Source organism: Bos indicus x Bos taurus, chromosome 13, assembly GCF_003369695.1.
Source record: "Bos indicus x Bos taurus breed Angus x Brahman F1 hybrid chromosome 13, Bos_hybrid_MaternalHap_v2.0, whole genome shotgun sequence".
In the NCBI taxonomy this organism is placed as follows: domain Eukaryota; kingdom Metazoa; phylum Chordata; class Mammalia; order Artiodactyla; family Bovidae; genus Bos; species Bos indicus x Bos taurus.
This window is the reverse complement of record NC_040088.1, coordinates 8,125,498-8,149,098: the sequence shown is the minus strand read 5'-3', so window position 1 is coordinate 8,149,098 and position 23,601 is coordinate 8,125,498. Positions and strand designations below refer to the sequence as shown.

Sequence of the window (23,601 nt, the reverse complement as noted above, 5' to 3'; positions counted from 1 at the left end):
GCCAGAGGACTGAGAACTTTTGGAACAAGTTCTTCCCAAAAAGAGGCCAAGTGACCGTGTGACCTCAGGCAGCGCCTTCCTCTCAGTGGGCCTCAGTCTCCCCATGTGTCCCAAGGGCCTTTCAGTCCCCAACACAGGTGGTGGGTGTGCCAAAGGCCCCCTCAGGGCTTCTCCACCTCCCCCTGCTCCTGGCAGCTGTCCCACACCTTCGGAGGCCTGTACTAACAGGAGGCCTCTCTTGGGCTGAAATGAAATCCAGCCTGAAGGCATTATGGTGGGGTCTGCCTTCAAATGCCACCTATGCTCTTCACCTGAGTTTCTCTGTGATCAAGGGGTCCGTGGTCAGGCTCCTGGAAGGGCTGTCATGAGGACCCAGGAAGACCATTTTTTTATTTCTTGAACATCCCCCATGCCCCCACCTCAGGATCTTTGCACTTACTGTTTCCTCACCTGGAATCCTTTCCCTTTATATGCACTCAGGGCTTGTTCCTTCACCTCCGTCAACTCTTTGCTCCAGTGTCTTCTCCTTCAGGTGTTTGTTCTAATGTTCCCTTTTCTGAATCTTTCTGACTCTAAAATTACACTCACCCCATTCCTGGCTCCCTGCCTTCTGTGATTTTATTCTCCATAGTACTGATCATCATTTGACATACTATAGATCTTACCTTGGAGAAGGGAATGGCAACCCATTCCAGTATTCTTGCCTGGAGAATCTCATGGACAGAGGAGCCTGGCGAGCTCCTTTGAACTCCATGGGGTTGCAGAGTCAGATAAGACCAAGGGACTAACACATACACACAAACACACATAGATCTTATCTATTTATGTGTTTGCTTTTCAAAAAAAATGTCTACCCCTCTAGAATGTCAGCTCCACAAGTAAAAGGATTTGTGACTATTTGGTTCATTGCCGTGTTCTCCTAGACTAGTAGCTGGTATATAGTAGGTGCTCAATTAATACTTTTAAATGTAAGGATCACTCGTGGACAGTGCCTGGCACACAGGAAACATAAAGAAATATTTGCATTGATTCCATATTCATTCTACACATATTTATTAAGCACCTTGTTTGCCAAGCACTGGGGATACACTGGTTAACCAGACGGGAAGGACCCTTATTTGTACCTTACTATTTGCAGGTACTTACTTCACTCTTTACAAAGTGCTTAGTTTCCCTGGCTCCTCAACATGGCCCCATGAGGCGAGTGGATGCATGAGACAGATGGGAAGACCCAGGATGGCAGGGGAAGTGCCTTGTTCCGCCCACCCCCCACCCCCACCCCCAGAGCAAGTCCTTGGCAGGGATCCATCCTGGATCAGCTGTGGGCCCATCACTTAGCCTAACTTCTCTTGGGCACTGAGGTCTTCCCTGCCCCTGACATTTTAAGTCTCTACCATTTACCATCATCCCACCTCCACTCTGGTCCAGCTCACTCTGCCCCAGGCCTCCTGGGAGTCAATGCAGGGGATGATGGGAAAGCTGACCCCTGCTACTGAGGCCTAAGCTACGACGTTCACAAGGCGTTCTTGACAATGACCCTCCGCTGCCCACAATCCTTCACTTCTTAGGTCTCTGGGGCCCTGAGCTTCAGAGTTAGAGTAAGAATGGCAAGGGAACTTTCACTGGGATTTTTTTTCTGAATAAGCACTATCTCATTTAAAATTCCAGAAGCTCCTAGGAGATCAGCTGTCCCCCATTTTATAGTGGAGGAATTGGAGGCTCAGAGAACACAAGAACCTACCCAGAGAGGAAAGGGAAGAAGCCAAGAGGATGCAGAAGCAAGTCTCATCCCCTATAAAGTACCTCCAGACCCCTAGATCCACAGGCTTATTTGTAATGCAAATAACAATCCTACTACTATTACTGTTATACCTGATGCAAATAGCCAACTCATTGGAAAAGACCTTGATGCTGGGAAAGATTGAAGGCAGGAGGAGAAGGGGATGACAGAGGACGAGATGGTTGGATGGCATCACCCATGCAATGGACATGAACTTGGGCAAACTCCGGGAGATGGTGAGGGACTGGGAAACCTGGCGTGCTGCAGTCCATGGGGTCACAAAAAAACTGGACACGACTTGGCGACTGAACAACAACAGTCGATCTTTAACTAGTACCTCTTATGATCAGGAGCAGCCCAGAGTATTTCAGGTATCAAAACCAATCTTCACAACCCCCTCTGAGGTAGATCCTATTGGTGTCCTCACACAGAGGAGGAAACTGAGGCACAGAGAAGCTAATAACTTACCCAAGGTCACAAAGGAAGTGGGGGAGCCAGTGTGGAGTCCAGGAGATCTGATGCTAGAGTTCATACTCTCACGATGTTACCCCCGCCCCTTCAGAGAGTGATTCTGGAGGACAAACCAGCTCAGTGACTCTGGGCAGACCCTTTGTCCAGGGGAGGAAAGTCAAGGTCTGGAGGAGGTCCAGACCCCATAGAAGAAACAGATTAGCAGGAAAGGAAGCCAGGTATCCCGGATTGATAGGTAGTTTAGTGGGGATAGGAAGGGCCTCTCAGGACTGCCTCAGTTTCTCCAAGAAGAAGTGAGAGCTGGGCTGCAGGCAGGGCCGTGCAGTAGGCCTCTGCTGGCTCCCCCAGACCTGGACACCCCACGTTCTGGTCCCAGATGTCAACACAGCAGAGCCCATTTCCAAGACTTGTGTCTCAGGAAACTGCTCACACTTCTGTTTCTCGGACTCCATGCTGTCAAACGCTCGGCTCAGGCACCAGGAGAGGTTTTGTCGAGTCCCAGCCCTTTTGAAAGGAATCCAAGGGGGCTCCAGACGGGGCAGAAAATGGCCTAAAGGAGCAGGGAGCCGTTTCCTCCCTTCTCCCGCACTCCTCCAGGCTGATGGGGGCCAGCCAGCAAAGCGGCTCGTCATGCGAGAAAGGTGGACTGTCATGTGGAATCGAGGGGACAATCGGGGCTGTGGGTGGCAGCGAACAAGGGCCGCTCTTGTTATTTCTCCCGATCACGGGAAAGGAGGCTGGTCCCGCCTGCTGGGAGCCAGGAGGGCAGAGGGGACCGTCAGCTCCACGCAGCAGCGCCTGGAGCGGGGCTCACAGGCCCTGGAAGGGCCTTCTTGTCTGGAAGGCCCTCCATTTCCAAATCCCCTCCACCCCGGGAGGCCTTCTGCAGTCAGGCTGTGAGTCCACAGGCAAGCCCTCCCCCTCTCTGGGCCTCAGTGTTCCTGACAGAAAATGGGACCTGATCACACCTGCCTCACGGGCCTGCTGGGAGAGGACGCCAAGCAAATGCACTGGGCAGGGGCTTCCAGCCTCGGCACCACTGACATTCGGGGCCTGAGAGCTCTTCGTTGTGGGGGCAATCCTGTGCACTGCAGGGTGTGTGGCAGCATCCCTAGATGCTGGCAGCATCTCCATCGAGCTGTGACAATCAAAAGTGTTTTCAGGCCTTGCTGAATGTCTCCTGGAGAGCAAAACACTTCGGAACTCTGTTTTAAAGGACTCCACAGAGCCCAGGACACAGGAGGTGCTTTAGCCATGAAGCCAGCCAGCATTTGTTGAGCCCTTTACATCATCACCTATTATCGTACCCATTTACGAATTAGGAACTTGAGCATAGAGAAGTTATGCAACTGGCCTATTTACGGATTAGGAACTTGAGCATAGAGAAGTTATGCAACTGGCCCGAGGTCACACAGCATATTAAAAAACCAGAATTTGCACCGAAGCACCCAAACCCAAGCTCCTACATATCATATTTGACAATTCATGTTAGTTCCTATCTTCAGAGCCCCCAAGACCCAAAACCTCCCAACTCCCACTCCAGTGTCAGGATGACAGGTCTCTCCACTGGGAAGCCGTTCTTAATGTACTCCCTGCCCCTTTCCCCTTGCCTCCACTGAACCATGAAGGAATGTGGGCTTTCAATAAGGCAGACGTAGGCTTGGATGGCAGCCTGACTACTCGTTCAGTGACTGTGAGGTGCTAGGCAAGTGTCTTCATCTCTCTGAGCCTCAGGCTTCTCATCTGTAAAATGGGTCCATCTCCCTTGTGTCACATAGAGGCTAAAAACACAGACTCTGGAGCTAGAATGCCAGGTCAGAATCCCAGCTGTGCCACTTCCAAACCATGGGAGCTAGGGCAAGTGACTGAACAATTCTGTTACTCAGTTTCCCCATCTGTGAATGTGGACAATAATAGCACCTGTGCCACAGAGCCGGGCCGAGCATACATGAGCTAGCCTATCTCAAGTGCGTTGAACCATGCCTGACACTTCATAAATGCTAGAGAGGTGTTGGCTATGGCTCTCAAGGGGCCTCCTGGGGGACAGAGGAGAGCGTATGAATAAGGCATGTGGCCTGGGACATCAGCAACCTTGAATTCACATCCTGAGCCCCCAGGGACTGGCACATTCCTGCTGGAGAGCTTAACGTGGCTGAAATCAAATTCCTCTCTCCAGTCCAGGCCAAGAGAGGGCTTCGCAGGAGAGGAAAGGAAAAGGAACTGGGCAGGGCAGCCACTGGGCTGCCAGCAGGGGCACACTGGCCTCGCCAGCCTTTTTCCAATGTCTTAATTGAGCTGGGCATCACGGTTCTGCCCTGTGTATCAGTCCTGCTGACTCCCCTCGCCCCCAGCACAGGCTCCTTCCCATTGGCTGCCCCTCCCCTTGTGAATTTCAGGAACAAGTAGATAGAGTCACATGCCTAGTACCCCTATTTTGCAGATAATAGCAATAGCCACAATTCTTTACCGAGTACCTATGTTGCATCAGGCACTTGCCAAGCCTTCTGAGCAGGTGGGTGTCGTTATGCCCACTTATCAGATGAGGAAGCTGAGGCTTGCCAGGATGGCATGGCCTTGTGCATCTCTCTCGTCCCTGGTGCATCTCAGCTGGAGAGAGCCGTTGGGGTGCACCTGTGACATTTGTTTCAGGTCCGGTCTAGCTAGGGTGCTCACTTTGTGTCCTCAAGGTCTGGGGGGGCGGTGTCTCACAATCCCGCTCATCAGTCCAGAGGGCACTGCCCAGCTGAGTCAGGTCAGGAAACACAATCTCGCTCCCCTTCGCCTCATCAGGAATTCTGTCGGTCTGTTTACACACCTGGCAGGATCTCCAGGAAAGTGGAAAGTTGGCTAGGCCTCAGAGGAGCGGTTCCAAGCCAAGGGGTCTGTGTGGGCAATGGGTCAAACCTGGCGGGAGAGCATGGAGGGGACACAGATGAGGGTTCTGGGACCACCTGGCTGGGAGGGGTGGGAAGGTCCTTCCATGTGCCCTCTGGGCCTCAGTTTTCCCCGCTGAAAAAGGAAAGGGCTGCAAACACTGATTGCAGCTTAGATCTTCTACAAATTAGTAGCAGTCTAGGAGTTTAGCAAGTGCACGTGTTCAGAAATCAGAGCTACCTGGCTCAAATGCAAATTCATTCATTGGCTAGTTTACTGAGTACCTACTATGTGTCAGACTCTGTCCTAGGTGCTGGGGATGCTGAGGGAACTAGACAGACACAGGCCTTGCCCTTATATCACTCATAGTCTCGTGGAGGAGGCAGGCAGTGAACAAATAATGAACATTTTAGGTTGGAATGAATGCCATGAAGGAAATAAAACAGGACTCTGTTTTAGAGAGTGTTTTGTACAGTGAGGAGGGCAAGTGTTATTGAGAAGAGGTAATCAAGGAGGTCTTCTTGGAGGAGGTGCCTTTGGAGCTAAGACCTGAATGACCAGACAGATCCACGTGTGGAAGATCAGGGGCAAGAGCGTCCCAGGCAGCGAGAACAAGTGCAAAGGTCCTGAGGCAGGAACAAGTTTGGCAGGTTTAAAGAACCAAAGGAAGGCCTATAAGGCTGGACCACAAGTGAGAGAAGAGAAGAGTATGGGAGATTGTAACAACCATGTTTTCCAGTTTCTGAATGTGATGCTCTGGCATCTTGGGACCTTGCTAACACTGGAGGGTCTGCCCCTCCCAGGGCTAGCTCATTCCTAGAAATAGTAAACAACTCACCTGTGTGTCGGCTTTTCAAATGTAAACCAGACGATCCCAGACCCACACCCCCAACCATCTCCTTTCTTGGACTCTCTCACTCCAGGCCACTATCTGCCTGCCCTCATCACCCAGGGACAGGGACCAGACAACCAGGGACAGCCTCTCTGTCCCAGAGCCCACTGAAATCATTTGACTAACCAACTCTAAGCCTGCTTCCTCTGCCTTGCCCATTCCTTAAATACAATACATTGCCAGATAGTGACAAAGACCATGAAGCAAAATAAGGCAGGGAAGAGAGTGTAAAGGAATTTTTATTTTCTATGTTAGAAAGGGTGGCCAGGGAAGGCCTTTGAGGAGGTTCATCTTTGAACTAAGATGAATGAAGTGTGGGAGCAAGGCTTGCAGACATCTGGGGGAAGAGCAGCTCATAACGGAAGGAACAGTAAGTGCAAAGGCCCCGCAGGCAGGTGTGCACGTGTTTAGCTGCTCAGTTGTGTCTGACTCTTAGTGACCCAGTGGACTGTAGCCTGCCAGGCGCCTCTGTCTATGGGATTTTCCAGGCAAGAGTACTGGGGTGGGTTGCCATGACCTCCTCCAGGGGATCTTCCTGACCAAGGGATCAAACCTGAGTCTCTTGGGTCTCCTGCATTGGCAGGTGGATTCTTTACCACCGTGCCACCTGGGAAGCTGGTAAAGGCCCTGGGGTGAGAGCAATCTTGGGATATTTAAGGAACACCAAGAAGGCCAGGGTGGCTGTTACAGAGGGAGAGAGGCGGCCAGCTTCTAGTAAGTAATCAATAAGTATGAGGTGTTCTTATCCTTTCTTGAGGGCTTACTATAATCTGAATAGAAATATGGGAGCTTGACGTCTACTTCCCTTCACCCGTTATCCAGAAGGTAGGCTTCAGAGATTAAATGAAATGAACTAAAATGTGGAAGGCATGTAAAACAGCATGGGGCAGATGAGGAAAACACTTAGCAGTTATTACTGTTATCAATTCCCACCCTGTTTTGACCCAGCACGGGAAGATTTCTGTATTCTAACTGAATTAAATCTCATAGTAGCCCTTTGGGGACCCGTGAGTCTTCCCCACTTCACAAGTGAGGAAAGCGAGGCTCAGAAATGGGACATCTCCCGCCCAAGCCCCTTATCGTACAGTTTGAGAGCTAAGACCCAAACCCAAGTCTTCCCAACTCCAAGGCCCATGCTCTTTCCATCCTCTTACTTCTGAGTCTCAGCTTCCTCATCTGCAAGATGGGAGAGTGAAAACATACCTTGAGGGCTGAATGAAAAAGTACGAAGTTATGATGCCAGCATATCATATGATTTCACTAGGCCCAAAGAATAACCAGGGGAGAAGGTGATACTATGGGCGTGTTACCACTGAAGAGACCGAGGCCCAGAGAAGTCAAACGACTTGCCTAAGGTCACAGACCAGGGATGTGGAATGAGAATCCAGTTCTGATTCCAAAGCCTCAAAACTGGGAAGGAAAGGCCCATTTTCTTGGTCATCCACCTGAACATACCCCACTCATGGAGATTAGGTGAATGCAAAACAGTGGGCCTCTGACTTCACAGGTGTAACTGCCACCCCAGAGCAAGACTGCTGCAAGCCAGACAACACCTTCGTGCAAACTGGGGAGAGGGGCTCTTCCTCAGTGGGCCCAGCACTGCACCGGGAGGCCAGGTTCGGCAGGTGGAGTGCGGGCGGGTTCGGTCTCATTTCGCCTCCTCACTTCTCTCTGTGTGCTGCACAGCCTTCACAATGCTCTGGAGCGTCCTGCCCAGAGGCTTTTATTCCCATTGTACATTACATAAAGAAACATGTTAGTCACGAACATCCAAGAACATGGCAATAATATAACATGATAAATACATGCATATAACAGGAGGGGGCTTTCAGTGTGCTGATATAAAGACTTGAGGGAGGCTAAAATTAGTGAAGTCAGATTATTTTGCCAACAAAGGTCTGTCTAGTCAACGCTATGTTTTTTCCAGTAGTCATGTATGGATGTGAGAGTTGGACCGGAAAGAAGGTTGAGCAGTGAAAAACTGATGCTTTTGAATTGTGGTGTTGGAGAAGACTCTTGAGAGTCCCTCAGACTGAAAGGAGATCCAACCAGTCCATCCTAAAGGAGATCAGTCCTGGGTGTTCATTGGAAGGACTGATGTTGAAGCTGAAACTCCAGTATTTTGGCCGCCTGATGCAAAGAGCCAACTCATTAGAAAAGACCCTGATGCTGGGAAAGATTGAGGGCAGGAGGAGAAGGAGACGACAGAGGCTGAGATGGTTGGATGGCATCACCAACTCGATGGACATGAGTTTGAGTAAACTCCAGGAGTTGGTGATGGACAGGGAAGCCTGGTGTGCTGCAGTCCATGGGGTCGCAAAGAGTCGATATGACTGAGCAACTGAACAACAACAAAAGATCTCCCGAGAAGCCAGACCTGCAGCCTGGGAGGAGGCCCTGCCCAGAGTCCCCCCACTCCTACATGCCTCCTCCCTCTCAAAGCATCCTTAGAAAGAGCCAGTGGAAGTACCCACTGGAAGCACTCTTGATGGCCAGATGGTCAGTCCAGCAAGATTTGCTTTTAGTAAGTTGGGAAAGAAGGTGAGATTCTCTGCAAATACATGGGGCTGGTGCTTATTTGCAAGCTTGATTTAATACTCTCCTCTGTCTCCCCTAGCCGCCCAAGGCCAGTCCTCTAACACCCAGCTCCCAGGATGGCCATTCTTAGAAAACTGTGAGGCAGTCCCTCTGGCAGGATCCTGACTTCCTCAGTCTCTGGCACTCTTTGGGGTAAGAGCCATGATCCCCGTGGCCCTGGAAATTGCAGCCACTGCATTCCAGAAGGGCATCCCACTCCTTTTCACCCCTGCTGACAGTGTTCCAAGCCAGGAGGACATAATGTAAGAATTGTTCCCATCCCCCGCCCCCAGCCCTGGCTCTACCCTTCAGATTAACCCCAGCCTCCCTGCAGCCTCCCTCACCAGTCGCCAGGGGACAGGTGCATGATAACCAACCGTTACAATCATACAGACTTCTGGAACATCAGAGCAGCGATGCTGGAGACCTTATCAAGGTGGAAAAGCAGGACCCAGTGAGGGGCAAATGACCAATGCCAAGGATCTCAAACTTCTTCCCTGATATCAACAATTTTGCAAAAGTTTTTGGGATATGAACCCTATAACAGGCATTGGTGGTTCCAGAATTTCTAGGTGAAAGAGGCTTAGAAGCAGCAGCCTAATGTTAGGGGTGAGGGTGGACACTGAGCACACTTGCCTTGAAGCTTCATTTGCACAAAAAGCACACTTTTTTATAGTGCCAGCCTTCATCTGGAGAGGTTATCACAGGATTAAACTGGTTAAGATTACAGGAATTGCTTTGAAACTGTGTGCATAGCACACCCACTCTGTTTGCTTTATGCGTATGTCATAGACCAACAAAAACCACAAATTTCTCTGCTCACTATTCTCTAAGGATGCTTTTATTCGCCTTCTACATTAGATTAAGAAACATGTCAGTTATTAACATCCAAGAATATGATAATAATACAATGTGATAAACATATACATATAACATGGAGGAAGAGGGGGCTTTGAGTGTGCTGATAGAGACTTGAGGGAGGCTAAGATCTCCCAAGAAGCCAGAGCTGCCTCCTGGGAGGAGGCCCTGATTTATTAGCGAGTTTAAAAGGCAGTGAGATCTAGAGCCACACAAAGAGTCCCCACTGGGGATCCTGAGGGAATCAGGAGACATTCTCACTCAATTAGAACTAAAGAAAGAGTATAAAGCGAAGTGGTCAGACACAGACAATGCCTTCTGGCTTTGTACAGGTTGTGTGACCTTGGACAAGTCACCTAACATTGCTGAGCTTCCATTTCTTCACCTGTTCCATGCTAATAGCAGTTGACTCCCTGGTGATGTGGATATTACATAGGACAACACCTGAGAAACTCAGCACAGAAGAGTGAAGCACAGTGAAACACCTTATCAATCAGACATGCGCTGTTACCTACCACACTGGGGGTCATATGGAAGTGGGTTCACTGTGAAGCTAATGAAGCTTTTAAAGGTTCAGAGCCACTCCCAAGCCATGTACTAAATTGTGTACTTGTAAATCTGTATGCTTTTTCTTAAAGAAAGCCCCTCAATTAGTACAAGTTTCTGGCCCCATAACACTTGGACCTGCCCCTGGGTTCACTGCAGAGCGGAGCTTTCAGAACCCTCTGCAGAGAAGAGAGACCCTGTGTGTTTCATCACTCCTTCCCCAGAACTCCGCCTGGGACCCCCCAGACCCATCCTGCCTTCCACCAGTGATGCTTCACAAAGTGAGGCAACGTCTTTGCTCAGACCCTCACATCAAATGTCGGAAGCTAGCATGGCAATCCTCCACCTTATAGACAAGGAAAAGGAGACCCAAAGAGGAAAGGAGATGGGTGCAAGGTCCTGAAGTTAGCAAGTGGCCAGGGATGGGACGGCTTTTAAATAAGCAACCTAATCCTTACACCAGCATTTATTGTTTTTCCCTTGCATGTCAAGAAAGTCTAATTGCTAGGATAATTCCACACCGAAGAATTTGTCCTGGATCTTTCGACACCATCTTCTTAGTATCACTTCCTCACCCCTTCCTCCAGGCAGCCCTCTCTGAACACTTCTCCCCACTCCCCTGGTCTCACTAAATTATACCCTCTCTTTACTTCTATTTTTATGAACATTTAATGTTTCATTGATGGCAATTAATGAGTAATATCTTATTGTTGGATGGAGTTTGCTCAAACGCATCTCAATGGAGATGCGTTTGAGCAAACTCAGGGAGACAGTGAAGGACAAGGGGAGCTTGGTGGTCTGCAGTCCACGGGGTTGCAAAGAGTCGGACACGACTTAGCAACTGAAGAATATCTCATTGAGGGACAGTGAAACAACTTCTTGGAGGTAGAAGCCTTGTCTAACGAGCCTCACACCTAATCTTGGTGCCCCGAATGTGCTGGGCACAGGTGAGGGACCCACCGGGGGACCTGCGATACCATCTCCTTCTCCCACTGGTGATGAATTTTGTCATGACACTCCCGACCTCAATCAGCAGCCTTTGATCTTCTATGGATTACTTTCTTTGAGAGTCTAGAAACAACCTAGGTTCTGGATTCTGATAAGCCAGGGATTGATCCCACTCAGCTGCCTGTTGTGTGACTGTGAGCAAGACACTTCTCTCCCAGCCTCACTTTTCTCCTCTGGAAAATAAGGCAAATAACCCTCCCCACTCAGAGGGGCATTTTCAGTCTGGATTAAGTCAGATGCAGCACGTAGGCAAAATTTAGCGCTGCACCTTGCCCCTGGTGGCTCAGATGGTAAAGAATCTGCCTGCACTGCAGGAAACGTGGGTTCGATCCCTGGGTCGGGAAGATCCCCTGGAGGAGGGCATGGCAACCCACTCCAGTATTCTTGCCTGGATAATTTCATGGACAGAGGAAGCTGGTGGGCTACAGTCCATGGAGTCGCAGAGTAGGACACGACTGTGCTCACACTTGCTCCCAGTAAGCATTTCTTAAATCTTGGCTGTCTCCATCATATATGGCACGTTGATACAGACCAGCCAGTGCAGTCTTCTGCACTTACTGGGTACCAGGCTCAGTTCAAAGAGATTAACATATATTGCCTCTTTTTAATATTCACCACTGTCCAATGGATCCGTATGATCATTTCCCCAGTGTTTACAAATGAACAAGCTGAAGTTCAGAGAGGTTAAGCCCCAGATCACACAGCTTGCCATTCATTAAGCTTGAGCTTGCCAAGCATCAAGTTTCTTGTGATTATCAAGTGAAATGTTCAACACATCACCAAGCACACAGTCAGAGCTCGATAAAGAGGAATCATTGCTGCAGAAATGACAAGATCCAGAAGGCTAGTGGGACCCAGGGCTCCCAGGAGCAACCGCAGCTGGGAAAGGGGAATTGTGTTCACAGCAGTGCAAGGCAGGGAAAGCGAGGGAACGCAGCGGGTGGGGAGGTGGGGTCTGGTGAAATCTAGACTGGGACCTCTGCGGTATTCCGCCTCCGAGGCTCGGGAGGACAGGGTCCTGACTGTGGCGCGGCCGCCCAGGGCGGGCGGAATGGGGGGACCGCCCAGGAGAGGCGGCGTTACCTTGGGCGGGAGGGCGAAGACCACCGGCAGCAGCACGAGCGGTGTGAACAGCAGCACCAGCAACCGCCGCGCGCTCCACACCTTCTTGGCCACTGTCGCCAGCGCCGCCATCTGTGCGATCGCCCCGCGGAGCGGGCCAGCCCGGGACTGCCCGCGCCGGCCCCCGGCTCCGGGTTTATAGCCTGGGGGCAGGGTCTGGGGAGGGGACTGCGGTCGGGGACCCGCCCTCCCCACTACGCGCGCCTCCCGGAGGAAAAGGGTGGTGCCTGCTCCCCTGGGACTGGGCGAAAGAGGCCCGGAAAAGTTAGGAAAAGTTGGACCCAAGAACCAGGGGAGCGCACTCTAGCCCAGAAGACCGAGTAGCCGCCTGACTTTCCAGCTATGCGGCCCGAGGCTTCACGGTTCCGTACTTGCCTGTGAAAAGGGCCACACCAGACAATCTGAGGATTGAATCACTTACTAGCCTTAACTGGATTCGTATACCGCCTCTGCCGCATACTAGTTGCGTGGCCTTGACGTTGGCCTCTGGGGTGATGATAGTATCAGTCGGAACTACAAAAGAGGTCTGTTGGGAGTTCTGGCAGTTGGTATTTATTTTTCTTCCGGTGTGAGTCAGTCATCTGTAGGTCGGAGCCTGTGTGTGTTTGTATCACTTGTTGAGTCTGACTCTTTGGGACCCCACAGACTATAGTCCGACCGTCAGGCTCTTCTGTCCATAGAATTCTCCAGGCAAGAATACTGGAGTGGGTAGCCGTTCCCTCCTCCAGGGGGTCTTCCCGACCCAGGGATTGAACCAGTGTCTCCTACTTTACAGGTTGCCTGGAGGAGTCTTTTTGTTCCTTCTGGATAAGTGCACGGAAGACAGTCCTGGGTTGTATGGCAGTTGCGTCCTCGGTTTTTTTTTTTTTTTTTAAGAAACTGCCAAACAATTTTCCAAACTGTTAGCACTATATTACATTTCTGTTAGCAATGGAGAAGTGAACCAGTTTCTCCATGTCCTTGCCAACACTGGACTTGTATTTTTTTTTTTTAACCACACTGATGGGAGTGTAGAGAAGTCTTGTGGTTTTAATTTGCATTTTCTTAATGGCTAATGGCGCTTAACATCTTTTCATGTGCTTATTTGTCATTCGTATATCTTCTTTGGGGAAAACTATCTCTTCCTGTTGTTTGCCATTTTCTCACTGGACTGTTTTTTCTGCTGTTGAGTTTTGAGAGTGCCTTATATAGCCTACATACTGGTCTTATGATAGATATGTTGTTTGCAAAATTTTTCTCCCAGTCTATAGCCTGGCTTTTCATCTTGCTAACAGACCTTTCACAGAGCAAACACTTGTAATTTTGGTGGAGTCAAAATGATGAAATTTTCCTTTTTTTGTATCATGCTTTCAGTGTCAAACTCTTCGCATAGCCCTAGATCCTGTAGATTTTCTCAGATTTTTTTCGAGATGTTTGGTAAGTTATAGTTTTATGTTTTATATTTAAGACCATGAGTTAATTTTTATATCAGGTACAAGGCTTAGGTTGAGGTTTTTATTTTATTTATTTTTGCCTATCATTGACCAATTGCTGCAGCATCATTTGTTTAAAAAGTTATCTTTATTCCATTGAATTCCTTTTACACTTTTGTCAAAAATCAATCAGGCAAATTTGGTGGATCTGTCTCTGGGTTCCCTATTCTGTTCCATTGATCTAATTGTCTATCCCTTTACCAATACAGGGTTTCCCCAATGGCTCAAGGGGAAAAGAATCCACCTGCAATGCAAGAGACACAGGAGACTCAGGTTTGATCCCTGGCTTGGGAAGATCCCCTGGAGGAGGAAATGGCAACCCACTCCAGTATTCTTGCCTGGGAAATTCCTTGGACAGAGGAGCCTGGACACGACTTAGTGACTAAACAACAGCAACAACTGCAATTTTGAGCAAAGTAAATGGTATTCTATTTTTTTCAGGATCCATATGCTCACTGATAGTATATTGAAATAAAGTTGAATTTCGAATGTTTACCTTATACCCTAAATCTTGTTCAATTCATTTATTAGTTTTAGAAGTTTTTTTTTTTTTTTTTCCTTTGGTCACATCTTTGAGACTTTCTATATAGACAATCATGTCATCTACAAATAAGAACTGGTTTATTTTTTCCTTTCAAATCTGTATGAAATAGGGCTATTTCAATTATCTACTTTATACTGAGTGCACTGCGGTAGTTTATGAGTTAGCCAGAAAGTTCTTTAGGGTTTTTCTGTAAGACGTCATGGAATTTTCTGAGGAGGTGTTCTATTTCTTGCAAATTGTTAAATGTTTGCATGTGGAGTTTTGAGTACTCCCTTTTGATGTCTGCAGGTTCTATAGTGATATCCTTGATTCCTTCATCCATTCCTCATTCATTCATTTGGTAACTTTCATCTTTTCTCTCTCTTTTTATCAGGATTACTTGAGATTTTTAAATTTAATCCTCTTTTTAAAGAACTAATTCTGTGAGGTTGTTTTTTCTGTTTTCAGTTTCATTGATTTCAGGTCTTATATTTCTTTTTCCCATCCTTCTGCTCATTCTTCCTTTTCTAGGCCATTGAAGTGGGAGCTTAGATTATTGAGTTGAGATTTTTTTCCTCTTTTCAAAAGTATACATTTAATGATAAACATCCCACCTCTCTACACTGGTTTAGCTGTATCCCACAAATTTTATGTGATGTATTTTCATTCAACTCAATGCATTTTTTATTTTCCATTGCAATATCTTTTTTGACCCATGGATTATTCAGAAGTGAGGAATTAGTTTCTAAGTGTTTGGAGATTTTCATATTATCTTTCTGTTCAGTTCAGTTCAGTCATTCAGTCGTGTCTGACTCTTCGTGACCCCATGGACCACAGCACACCAGGCCTTCCTATCTATCACCAACTCCCAGAGTCCGCTCAAACTCATATCCATTGAGTTGGTGATGCCATCCAACCATTTCATCCTTTCTTGTCCTCTTCTCCTCCTGACTTCAATCTTTCCCTGCATCAGGGTCTTTTCAAATGAGTCAGCTCTTTGCATCAGGTGGCCAAAGTATTGGAGTTTCAGCTTCAACATCAGTCCTTCCAATGAACACACAGGACCGATCTCCCTGATGATGGACTGGTTGGATCACCTTACAGTCCAAGAGACTCTCAAGAGTCTTCTCCCAACAACACAGTTCAAAAGCATCAATTCTTCAGTGCTCAGCTTTCTTTATAGTCCAACTCTCACATCCATACACAACTACTGGAAAAACCATAGCCTTGACAAGATGGACCTTTGTTGGCAAAGTAATGTCTCTGCTTTTTAATATGCTGTCTAGGTTGGTCATAACTTTCCTTCCAAAGAGTAAGTGTCTCTTAATTTCATGGCTGCAGTCACCATTGCAGTGATTTTGGAGCCACCAAAAATAAAGTCAGCCACTGTTTCCACATCTATTTGCCATGAAATGATGGGACTGGATGCCATGATCTTAGTTTTCTGACTGTTGAGTTTTAAATCAACTTTTTCACTCTCCTCTTTCACTTTCTTCAAGAGGCTCTTTAGTTCTTCTTCACTTTCTGCCATAAGGGTGGTGTCACCTGCATATCTGAGGTTATTGATATTTCTCCCAGCAATCTTGATTCCAGCTTGTGCTTCCTCCAGCCCAGCGTTTCTCATGATGTACTCTGCATATAAGTTAAATAAGCAGGGTGACAATATAGACCCTTGACGTACTTCTTTTCCTATTTGGAACCAGTCTGTTGTTCCATGTCCAGTTCTAACTGTTGCTTCCTGACCTGCATACAGGTTTCTCAAGAAGCAGGTCAGGTGGTCTGGTATTCCCATCTCTTTCAGAATTTTCCACAGTTTATTGTGATCCACACAGTCAAAGGCTTTGGCATAGTCAATAAAGCAGAAATAGATGTTTTTCTGGAACTCTCTTGTTTTTTCCATGATCCAGTGGATGTTGGCAATTTAATCTCTGGTTCCCCTGCTTTTTCTAAAACCGGCCTGAACATCTGGAAGTTCACGGTTCATGTATTGCTGAAGCCTGGCTTGGAGAATTTTGAGCATTACTTTACTAGCGTGTGAGATGAGTGCAATTGTGCGGTAGTCTGAGCATTCTTTGGCGTTGCCTTTCTTTGGGATTGGAATGAAAACTGACCTTTTCCAGTCCTGTGGCCACTGCTGAGTTTTCCAAATTTTCTGGCATATTGACTGCAGAACTTTCACAGCATCATCTTTTAGGAATTGAAATAGCTCAACTGGAATTCCATCACTTCTATTAGCTTTGTTCGTAGTGATGCTTCCTAAGGTCCACTTGACTTCACATTCCAGGATGTCTGGCTCTAGGTGAGTGATCACACCATCGTGATTATCTGGGTCATGATGTGGTCCACTAGAGAAGGGAATGGCAAACCACTTCAGTATTCTTGCCTTGAGAACCCCAGGAACAGTATGAAAAGGCAAAAAGATAAGACACTGAAAGATGAACTCCCCAGGTCAGTAGGTGCCCAATATGCTACTGGAGATCAGTGGAGAAATAACTCCAGAAAGAATGAAGAGATGGAGCCAAAGCAAAAACAATACCCAGTTGTGGATGTGACTGGTGATAGAAGCAAGGTCCGACGGCTGTAAAGAGCAATATCGCATAGGAACCTGGAATGTTAGGTCCATGAATCAAGGCAAATTGGAAGTGGTCAAACAGGAGATGACAAGAGTGAATGTCAAATCAGCGAACTCAAATGGACTGGAATGGGTGAATTTAACTGAGATGACCATTATATCTACTACTGCGGGCAGGAATCCTTTAGAAGAAATGGAGTAGCCATCATGGTCAACAAAAGAGTCCAAAATGCAGTACTTGGATGTACTCTCAAAAATGACCAAATGATCTCTGATCATTTCCAAGGCAAACCATTCAATATCACTGTAATCCAAGTCTATGCTCTGACCAGTAATGCTGAAGAAGCTGAAGTTGAACGATTCTATGAAGAGCTACAAGACCTTTTAGAACTAACACCCAAAAAAGATGTCCTTTTCATTATAGGGGATTGGAATGCAAAAGTAGGAAGTCAAGAAACACCTGGAGTAACAGGCAAATTTGGCCTTGGAGTACAGAATAAAGCAGGGCAAAGGCTAATAGAGTTTTGCCAGGAGAACACACTCGTCATAGCAAACACCCTCTTCCAACAATAGAAGAGAAGACTCTACACATGGACATCACCAGATGGCCAACACTGAAATCAGATTGAGTATATTCTTTGCAGCCAAAGATGGAGAAGCTCTATACAGTCAGCAAAAACAAGATTGGGAGCTGACTGTGGCTCAGATCATGAACTCCTTATTGCCAAATTCAGACTTAAGTTGAACAAAGTAGAGAAAACCACTAGACCATTCAGGTATGACCTAAATCAAATCCCTTATGATTATATAGTGGAAGTAGGAAATAGATTTAAGGGACTGGATCTGATAGACAGAGTGCTTGATGAACTATGGACGGAAGTTCATGACATTGATGCTTTTGAACTGTGGTGTTGAAGAAGACTCTTGAGAGTCCCTTGGACTTCAAGGAGATCCAACCAGTCCATCCTAAAGGAGATCAGTCCTGGGTGTTCATTGGAAGCACTGATGTTGAAGTGGAAACTCCAATTCTTTGGCCACATGATGTGAAGAGCTGACTCACTGGAAAAGACCCTGATGCTGGGAAAGATTGAGGGCAGGAGAAGGGGACAGAGGATGAGATGGTTGGATGGCATCACCAACTCAATGGACATGGGTTTGGGTGGACTCTGGGAGTTGGTGATGGACAGGGAGGCCTGGCGTGCTGTGGTTCATAGGGTCGCAAAGAGTCGGACATGACTGAATGACTGAACTGAAGTGAACTTTCAGTATGCATATATCATTATATTTGAAATGAACTTCTTATAGACAACATACAATTGGGTCAAGCTTTAAGAACACCTACTCTGCTTGGGTCTGTCTTTTAATTAGTGTTTTTAGGCCATTTACATTTAACATAATCATGATATATTAGGGCTTAAATCTGCCACTCTGTTTTCTATATGTTCTCTATTTCTCTCTCTCTATCTTTCTTATTTCTCTATTTCTTATTTCCTTTGCCTTTCAGTGGATTATTTGAAAATTTTTTAGAATTCCATTTTGATTTTTAGTGCATTTATTAGTATAGGTTGTTTAGTGTTCATTCTAGGTATTACATTGTATATACATAACTTAGCACAGACTCAGTTCAGTTCAGTCACTCAGTCGTGTCTGACTCTTTGTGACCCCATGGACCGCAGCACACCAGGCCTCCCTGTCCATAACCAACTCCCGGAGTTTACTCAAATCCATGTCCATTGAATCGGTGATGCCATCCAACCATCTCATCCTCTGTCGTCCCCTTCTCCTCCTGCCTCCAGTCTTTCCCAGCATCAGGGTCTTTTCCAATGAGTCAGTTCTTTGCATCAGGCAGCCAAAGTTTTGGAGTTTCAGCTTCAGCATCAGTCTTTCCAATGAATATTCAGGACAAGAACAGTATGAAAAGGCAAAAAGAATCATATCAGGCAATGCCATAATTTTGGCTTCAACCATTAAACAGAACTTAGAAAAGCCAAGAAGAAAAAGAGCTTATTGCAGTTACCTATATTTTTTGTTTGCTGCATACTTTCTTCCTTCCTGATATTCAAATATTCCTTTGTTTATAATTTCATTTTGGTTTTGAGAACTTTCAGTCATTCTTTTAGAGTAGGCAACAAACCCTCTTAGTTTTTCTTCATCTGAGAAGCTTGTGACTTCCCCCTTATTCCTAAAGAATATTTTCACTGGTTATAGGATTTTGAATTGACAGCTCTTTTCTTTCAGCACTTGAAAAATGTTATGCCCCTTTTTTCTGGACTTCATGAATGTTGGTGAGAAATTTGCTGTCATCTGAATTGTTTTTCCTCTAGAGGTAAGATGTCATTTCTCTCTCACTGCTTTCAAGATATGTCTTTAGTTTTCAGAAGTTTGATTTCTGAAGAGTCGAACTTTCATGCATTGGTGTAAGTTTCTTTTGGACTTCCCTGGTAGTTCAGATGGTAAAGAATCCACTTGGGATGTGGGAGACCTGGGTTCTATTCCTGGGTTGGAAGATCCCCTGGAGGAGGGCCTAGCAGTCCAGTATTTTTGCCTAGTGAAAAGTTTCTCTCAGTTATCTTGTCTGGCGTTAACTCAGCCTCTGGACTCTGTAGGTTTATTCTTTTACCAAATTTGAGAAGTTTTCAGCTATTATCTCTTTGAATACTTTTATACTCCTTCCTGTTTTTTCTCTCTTTTCAAAACTCCAATGACACAGATGTTAGACTGTTTGTTACAATCCCACAGATTCTTGAGGTTCTGTTCATTTTCAGTCTATTTTCTCTCTGCTGTTCAGATAATGTAATTTCTATAGTTCTATCTATGAATTTTTTAAAAGCATGATTTTCTAAAAATATGAATAAGAATTAAAGTAAACTCCATGGGATAAGGACTTCTGTAACTGATCTTGGTGTAAAAGTATTCATAAGTTTCATCCACAATGAATTTGTATCTACTTTCTCTACTGTTTAATATGCTTGAACCATTCAAAAGAATCAGATTTACTGACATTTATAGTTGCAGTTTATTTTGTTCAAGAGAATTTAATAAAATTAGTGATCTATGTCAAATGTGCAAGGGATATTGACTTTCTTATTTATTAATGAATAACAGCCAGCATTCACTGGTACTTACTCTGTGCCAGGCCCTATTCTAAAAGATTTATATGATTTAACTCATTAAACACAAAATGACTTTATGTGATAGATCCTAATATATTCCCATTTTGCAGAGGAGGAAACTGAGGTACAGAGAGCTTAAGCAACTTATCAAACAACACACGGCTATTAAGGGGGACTCAAATTCCAGTAGTCTCCATGCCTAACCACAACACAGTCATGACTCACAGTGTATGTTTTATTAGCTATGTTTCATCATATGTGTTCACTAGATATGAGATATGTGACTTTTACACTGAACACTAAAGTAAAATAGCACCCAATCCCCTCAAATATTGTCAGACCTGTCCACAATTTGGGTATATTTAGTCACGAAGTTGTTTCCCAGTACTCAGTACCATCAGGTAACAAGGACCACCGACATTCTTATAACCTAAAATCTAACACAGTGGTTCTCAACCCTGGCTGCAGCGTGAATCACCTGGGAAACTTAAAATGCTGATGCCAGGCCCTGCCCTTAGAGACTCTGACTTAATTGTCTGGGATGTGGCCCGAACATCGGAATTTTTAAGAGCTCCCAGCAGATTCTAATATGCAATTAGGGTTGAGAGTCACTTTTGGAACAACTCCACTGCTTTCCAACTCCCCACATCCCTAAAAGCTAGTCCATCTTTGGTCAGATTCTGGTAGAATCATTTCCCTGATGCAAAATCTCAGTTGGCATCTATCACTTCACATCTAGAGACTCCAATCCAGTTCTCATGGCCCTCCTAAAAGAAAGAAAGTCAAGTCACTCACTCGTGTCTGACTCTTTGTGATCCCATGGACTGTAGCTTGCCAGGCTCCTCCATACATGGCACTTTCCAGGCAAGAATACTGAAGTGGGTTGCCATTTCTTTCTCCAGGGGATCTTCCCGACCTAGGGATCGACCCCAGGTCTTCTTCATTGCAGGTAGACTCTTTACCATCTGAGCCACCAGGGAATCAGGTATGGCTCACCAAGGAATGGCCCTCTTGAGTTCTACCGAATTTTGCATCTTTACATCTCCAGGGCCCAGGCATGGTCTGTGGTAGACATTCTGGTAATGTTTACTAAATTAATATTTGGATACCAGACTTGGTTTTCCTCATCAGCAAACTTGGCATCCAAGCCTTTCATTATTCCTTTTATTCAAGAAATATTGACTACATGGCAACTATATACTAGGCTATGAATACAACAATGAATAAGACCAAAATTTTTAAATCTCTGCATACACGGAACTTATATTTGGTTGAAGAGAGGGGAGGTGGAGTTGGAGGGGACACTTAATAAACAAATGAGTAGAACATATGATAGCAGAAAGAAGAGGAGACAACCAGGGCTACGGAGGAAAACGAAGCAGGAGACAGAGATGGAGAGTGATGGAGTGGGGTGCCATTTTGGATAAGGTGGTCAGGGAAGCCCTGGATGATTAGGTGACCAAGTGCCCTAAGTTAAGCGGAGACCCAAGGAAAGTGAGCAAGTGGGACCGTCTGGGTATGTGAAGGAAGGATTCCAAGAGGAAGGAAAAACGGAGGGCAATCGCTCCAAGGCAGGAGCAAGCAAGACCTGGCTTCGAGCCATCAGGGAACTGGGGTGCAGAGCCAGTGACAAGACCACACAGCATCTTGAAAGGCTGAATGAGGACTTTGCATTCTACACTGAATGACAAGGGGAGCCATTGCAGGGACTTAAGCAGAGTAACCGATTCTGCTTTCATTATGTTAATAACAGATTTATTTGGATATAACTGACATAGCATACAATCCACCCATTTAAAGCCAACAGGTCAATAGGTTTTAATATACTCACAAAAGTGTGCAATCATTACTACAACCGATTTTAGAACTTTCTCATCATCCTAAAAAGAAACCCCATACCCATTAATACTCTCAATTGCCCCCCAACCTCCAAAGCCCTAGATAACCATAACCACTGATCTACTTACTTTCTGTCTCTCTAGATTTGCCTGTTCTGGACATTTTGCATAAATGGAATCATACAATATGAGGTTCTTTGTGTCTGACTTCTTTCACTTAGCATGATTTCATTCAAGGTTCTCCCACATTGTAGCATGCATCAGTACTTCTCTCCTTTTGCAACCAAATAATGTTCTGTTTAATGAATATACCACATTTTATTTATCCATGCATCACCTGATGGATACTTTGGGGCTATTATGAATAACACTGCTATGAACATTTGTGTACAGGTTTTTATGTGGATCTGTCTTCAGATCTCTGAAGATGAGACAGAAAGGAGCTGTTGTTGAGACCAAATGAGGTGGTGGAATATTTCTCAACATGACAGAGGCAGACCCATGAGGAGACACAGATCATTTTATGTTGCACTAGACAGCTCAGCTGGTAAAGAACCCACCTGCCGATGCAGGAGATGCAAGAGATGTAGGTTCCATCCCTGTGTTGGGAAGATCCCCTGGAGGAGAGCATGACAACCCACTCCAGTATTCTTGGCTGGAAAATCCCACGGACAGAGGAGCCTGGTGGGCTACAGTCCATGGGGGTCAGACACGATTGAGCATGCACACACACAGACGGTATTTAAATAACATTTAATCCCACAGAGTGAAAGTCATTTCCTGTGTCAACTTTCTTTAACTCATTACCCCACGGAGAGGGTCTCTGCTGGGTGTCAGTCTCCCGTTAACTCCTCATCACTTGGTAACTCCCCTTCTAACAGCCTGAGAAGACTTCAGGACCAGAGACTTTGACATCTTGCTGCGATTTGACGGCACTGGTTTCTTTTTATTTTGTTTATTCTTCTAATTACTTTTGACTTAGAGCAAGTGATTTTTTTTTTAATTAAAGCCCACGATTTCTTTTTGATGAAGACCATTCTTAAAGTTTTATTGAATTTATTATTGCTTCTGTTTTATATTTTGTGTTTTTGGCCCCAAGGCCAACTGGACCACCAGGGAAGTCCCTAAAGCCCATGACTTTAAAATAATCCTCCTTTTAAGCTACATCTATTGAAATTTACAATGTGAAGCAATTCAAAGAAAAATACTAAGTAATTCTGGAGAGTGCATGGTTATGGCAAAATTCCAAAAATTAGATGCAAAGATCTGAAATTTTGGAAGCCAAGCCAAGACAAGAGAAAGGCCCAGATAGAGGTGCAGTATTCACTTCCTACCCAGGGCATGCTGCCGTGATTCCCATAAACCCTAGGCCAAGTTATTTCCCAATGGACCCTTGCAGTCTGTGATGAAACCTCCTCCCGTGTCCTTTCAGGTTGGAGACCTGACCTTGAGCCAGTCCAATAGTCGGCTTCATCAAAGGTGCTAGCCAGGTTAGCATCAGACGGTCTTGGATGGACTGCAAGGCCCTACAGGGAGCACTTTGGACATTTGAGGACTGGATGTGGGCGGATGGGGTGCTCCAAACGGGAAAAACTAGTCCTAGGGATTTGGACCAGCTGACTTCATAGAAACTCAGGTTCATTCCCCAAAGCCTGGGTGGAAGCTGTTGGGACAGGGTATACTGGACCCAGTGTCCCTGGACAGGCTCCCTTATTCTGAAACCAGCTAAGGGATTAAGAGTACAAATATTTTCTATTAGAGCAGATGTTTCAATCTGGTGGCTCAAATGTATTAATAATAATAGCATACAGTCCATGGAATTCTCCAGGTCAGAATACTGGAGTAGGTAGCCTTTCCCTTCTCCAGGGGATCTTCCTAACCCAGGGATCAAACCCAGGTCTCCCACATTGCAGGTGGATTCTTTACCAGCTGAGCCACAAGGGAAGCCCAATAAT

General features: G+C 46.0%; 1 protein-coding gene across 3 annotated transcripts in view; it reads right to left on the bottom strand.

Annotated features, from left to right (window-relative positions):
• SLC13A3 (solute carrier family 13 member 3) overlaps positions 1–12,630 on the bottom strand; it is an 83,650-nt gene extending 71,020 nt beyond the window's left edge. The window contains exon 1 of one of the 3 annotated variants that reach the window (XM_027558372.1): positions 12,550–12,630. Coding sequence is in view for 2 of the 3 variants with exons in the window: in XM_027558371.1 (XP_027414172.1) it covers positions 12,090–12,200 (111 nt within the window). In the remaining variant the exon portion in view is untranslated. Of the gene's footprint in view, positions 1–12,089; positions 12,255–12,549 lie in introns of those variants that run through there. The other 2 variants (XM_027558371.1, XM_027558370.1) reach the window with 2 other exon arrangements.
• Positions 12,631–23,601: the final 10,971 nt, after the last annotated feature.